This window comes from Octopus bimaculoides, chromosome 28 (assembly GCF_001194135.2).
Source record: "Octopus bimaculoides isolate UCB-OBI-ISO-001 chromosome 28, ASM119413v2, whole genome shotgun sequence".
Taxonomy (NCBI): domain Eukaryota; kingdom Metazoa; phylum Mollusca; class Cephalopoda; order Octopoda; family Octopodidae; genus Octopus; species Octopus bimaculoides.
In genome coordinates this window covers 18348394-18352617 of record NC_069008.1, presented here as the reverse complement: position 1 = coordinate 18352617, position 4224 = coordinate 18348394, and the positions used below count along the sequence as shown (strand labels likewise).

At 42.1% G+C, this 4224-nt stretch overlaps 1 protein-coding gene across 1 annotated transcript in view; it reads left to right on the top strand.

The window, feature by feature from the left end:
* The window catches only part of LOC106869096 (fizzy-related protein homolog), a 14737-nt gene that overhangs the window by 9202 nt on the left and 1311 nt on the right, over positions 1-4224 (top strand). Inside the window, exons 5-12 of the mRNA XM_014914627.2 lie at positions 135-194; positions 435-536; positions 784-939; positions 1892-1957; positions 2259-2361; positions 2581-2702; positions 3143-3439; positions 3966-4070. Of these exons, the coding sequence (XP_014770113.2) occupies positions 135-194; positions 435-536; positions 784-939; positions 1892-1957; positions 2259-2361; positions 2581-2702; positions 3143-3439; positions 3966-4070 (1011 nt within the window). The remainder of the gene's footprint in view (positions 1-134; positions 195-434; positions 537-783; positions 940-1891; positions 1958-2258; positions 2362-2580; positions 2703-3142; positions 3440-3965; positions 4071-4224) is intronic.

Here is a 4224-nt window from a genome sequence, read left to right as displayed (position 1 = left end):
GATGAAGGTTGGAAGCAGGAAAGGCACCCAGCTGTAGTAAAATCTGCTTCAGTAAATTACATCTGGCCCATTCCATAATTATTATTATCAATAATAATGATAATAATATTAATAATGTTTGTCTCTTGTTTCAGGACCAACAACCTGACGACCGACGAATTCTTGTTCCCAAGGAGAGTCGTAACTTGTTTAAGGTAATTGCACCTGGAATAACTTCTGATAGAAATAGCAGTTAAATTGCATTCTACTTTCTTGTAAATGAAGGGCACATTAGATAATGTAGTCTTAGATACACTATGTCTGAATAAAACATGGGTGGAACGTCTTTGATCATACGTCTTTTGGATCTAAACTGACCTGGGGTTAAACAACCCCCCCCCCACCTCCCCCCTATTATGTCTTGAGTGATGTCCTCTTTTTTTTCTACATTGCAGTATTATGTTCCCCGCCGCAGCCCCGATGCTGCAGATTCATCCCCTTATTCTCTGTCTCCTGTCGGAAGTAAAAGTCAAAAGCTGCTGCGTTCACCTAGGAAGGTAAGTCCAACGCTGTGTCATTTACAGCTTGATCCTACACGTGCGTGAATATTGTGTGTGTGTGCGTGTGTATGTATATATATATATTTATATACACACACACACACACATGCTTATTGTATGCAAATATCTAGTTTTATATACACACACGTCAATTGTAATAATGAAGTGAAACCAAAACGTGATATTTTGAAATCATTTTTCTTCGGTTAAAACATTCCAAAATTCTCTCTCTCTCCCCCAACAGGCCATGAGAAAGATATCAAAAATTCCCTTCAAGGTTCTTGATGCCCCAGAACTCCAAGATGATTTCTATTTGAATTTAGTTGATTGGTCATCACAGAATGTTCTTAGTGTTGGTTTGGGCACTTGTGTTTATTTATGGAGTGCGTGTACTAGCCAGGTAAGTGACCCTTTTACGTATGTGTATATGTGTGTATATATATATATATATATATGTGTGCACAACACAGTTTATTAAAAAATATAAGAGAAAATAGTTAAACAAGAGTTTTCAGGTGCAGTAGGGAAATGGGCAAATGCTGCTGCTACTTATTATTATTATTATTATTAAGACATTTTGTTTGTTTTTATGTTCTTAGTTCAAATTCCATCAAGGTTGACTTTGACTTTAGTCAATCTAAATGACTAAAGGTTAAATTCCAGGCATTGTGTCTATTGTAGAATGGATATTTATTATTATTATTATTATTATTATTATTATTATAATTAAAATGGTGAGCTGACGGAATCGTTAGCATGCTGGGTGAAATGCTTAGCAGTATTTCATCTGTCTTCACATTCTGGATTCAGATGCCACTGGGGTTGACTTTGACTTTCGTCCTTTCAGGTTCAATAAATTAAGTACCAGTTATGTACTGGTGTCATTCTGGATTCTGGATAAGAGGTTTGGTACCTGTACAAGCATACTCCAGAAAAGGCCTCAGAAAAATGCTAAAGCCACCGTACTCTGAAACACATCAATGCAAATAGACCGTGAGATCAGGCTAACCAACCAGATATTGTTGTCAGGGACCACTGGAGAAAATTGCTTCCTAATCGTCATTTCTGTTGTACGTAGAAAATATATCGGAAAATGTATGCTGCTAATAATAATAATAATAATAATAGTAATAATAATAATAATAATAATAATTCTTTCTACTGGAAGCACAAAGCCTCAAATTTGGGGGAAGGGATTAAGCTGATTACATCAACCCCAGTGTGTAACTGGTACTTATTTAATCAACCCCAAAAGGATGAAAGGCAAAGTCGACCCCAGTAGAATAATGATAATGATGATAATAATAATGATAATAATGATAGTGAGTGTGAAGTGTTTGTTGTTTTTGTAGGTGACCCGACTTTGTGACCTGGCTTCTGATGGAGATTCTGTAACAGCTGTATCTTGGGCTGAAAGGGTGAGTTTCAGCAGCAGCAGCCACACTGCCATTCTGAATATCATCATCATCATCACCACTATCATCCTCCTCTTCTGCCTCTGCCTACTCACCATTATTCTCATCATTCTCTTTCCCCTCCTCTGCCCCTTCTGCCTCTCCTCTTGCTCCTCCCCTTCCTCCCCTCTCTTTCTCTTCCTAATCATCACTACCACCTCCACCACCACCTGGTCCTTCTCTTGTTATGTGTGTGTCCCCGTCCGCCCCCGTCCGTCCCTGCTTCACCCAGATCTCTCAGTGTGTTTTTCTGTTTCTGTTGTAGGGTCATCTGGTTGCCGTGGGAACCCACAAAGGTTATGTCCAGATTTGGGATGTAACTGCGAACAAGAAAATCAACACACTGGAAGGTCACACAGCTCGCGTTGGTAAGTGGAAGGGTTTGAGTTCAATACTTACCGGGGTCAGGGGGTGGGTTAGTGAGTCTGCTAGAAATAGCAGCCAGATGTCCATCAAACCACATGCTACAGCATTACCATATCTGTGTCAACACCACACCACACCACTGCCACGACAATAAGAAAGAATGCGGACACATCAGATTATGTAGTCGTAGATACACTGTGCCTGTTTTTGTTTCGTTTCAGGAGCACTGGCTTGGAACGCTGATATATTGTCTTCGGGCAGTAGAGACCGTCTGATCCTTCAAAGAGATATACGCACCCCTTCTTTAGCCCCAGAGAGAAAGTTGACTGGACACAGGCAAGAGGTAACTATTTAGGGTCTTCAGTACCCCTACTGCATTCATCTCACTCCCTGTCTCTCTATCCACCTGGATCCCCTTTTCCTCTCTTATTCACCTTCATCACACATCAGCCATTTTGCCTTCGTGAGGCCCATATTATTAAAAGTAGGGGTTAAGAATGGTGTGGGCTGTTTACTCTTTTACTTGTTTCAGTCATTTGACTGCGGCCATGCTGGAGCACCGCCTTTAGTCGAGCAAATCGACCCCAGGACTTATTCTTTGGAAGCCTAGTACTTATTCTATCGGATCTCTTTTGCCGAACCACTAAGTTATGCGGACGTAAACACACCAGCATCGGTTGTCAAGCGATGCTGGGGGGACAAACATAGACACACAAACATGTACACACACACGCACAGTCTTTCTAACCAACTAAACTAACTGCTGTTTTTCTATTTTCCCAGGTCTGTGGTCTCAAGTGGTCCCCTGACCACCAACACCTGGCCTCAGGTGGCAACGATAACAAACTGTTTGTATGGAATGTGACCAGTGTGAGCCCCGTGCAGACCTACACGGAACACCTAGCGGCCGTTAAGGCCATAGCCTGGTCCCCACACCAACATGGTCTGCTGGCCAGTGGCGGAGGCACAGCGGACCGCTGTATGAGATTCTGGAACACCCTCACTGGTCAGCCGCTACAGTGTGTCGACACCGGATCACAAGTCTGTAACTTAGCTTGGTCCAAACATTCTAATGAGTTGGTAAGTTCGTTTTATTAAACAACCATTTTAATTACTACCTTTGTTACTATCATCATCATCATCAAAGTTATGATCTTCTACATCACCCCACACACTCCCATCACCACCACAGCCACATTGTACATCAACTACTACCACACCATTACTGCCATATTACCACTACCACCACCACCACTACTACTACTACTACTACTGCACCACCACTACACATGCGCATATATACATAGACATATACACAAACACAACTATACACTACACATACACATATATAAACATAAACACATACATATATACATAAACACATGTACATATGCATATATATAAACGCTAATAGTGCCAGTAGGAATGCCACTATGGCTGCTACCACAACACAGCTCACCATCCTCACCATCACCACCACCACTACTACTCTACCCCAACCACAGCACACCACCACTACTACTACCACCCCACAATGCACCATGACGACCACCACCACTGTCACTATTATTAACTTGTCTGTTGTTATATTTCTCTCTTTCTGCAGGTCAGCACCCATGGCTACTCCCAGAACCAGATTTTAGTGTGGAAATACCCAGGTCTTGTCCAGATAGCAAAACTTACCGGTCATTCCTACAGGGTCCTTTATTTGGTAAGTGTGTTGGGGTTAAGGAACCACCCCTGGTTCAGTACAGTCGTATTGGGTATGGGGGTAGCCCCATTCCCTGTTACAGTCCAGCAGCCCTTACTTAGCTGCAAGTGAGTATGGCAACTGTTTTTGACTGGTCACCATGGTGAGTGGGGTG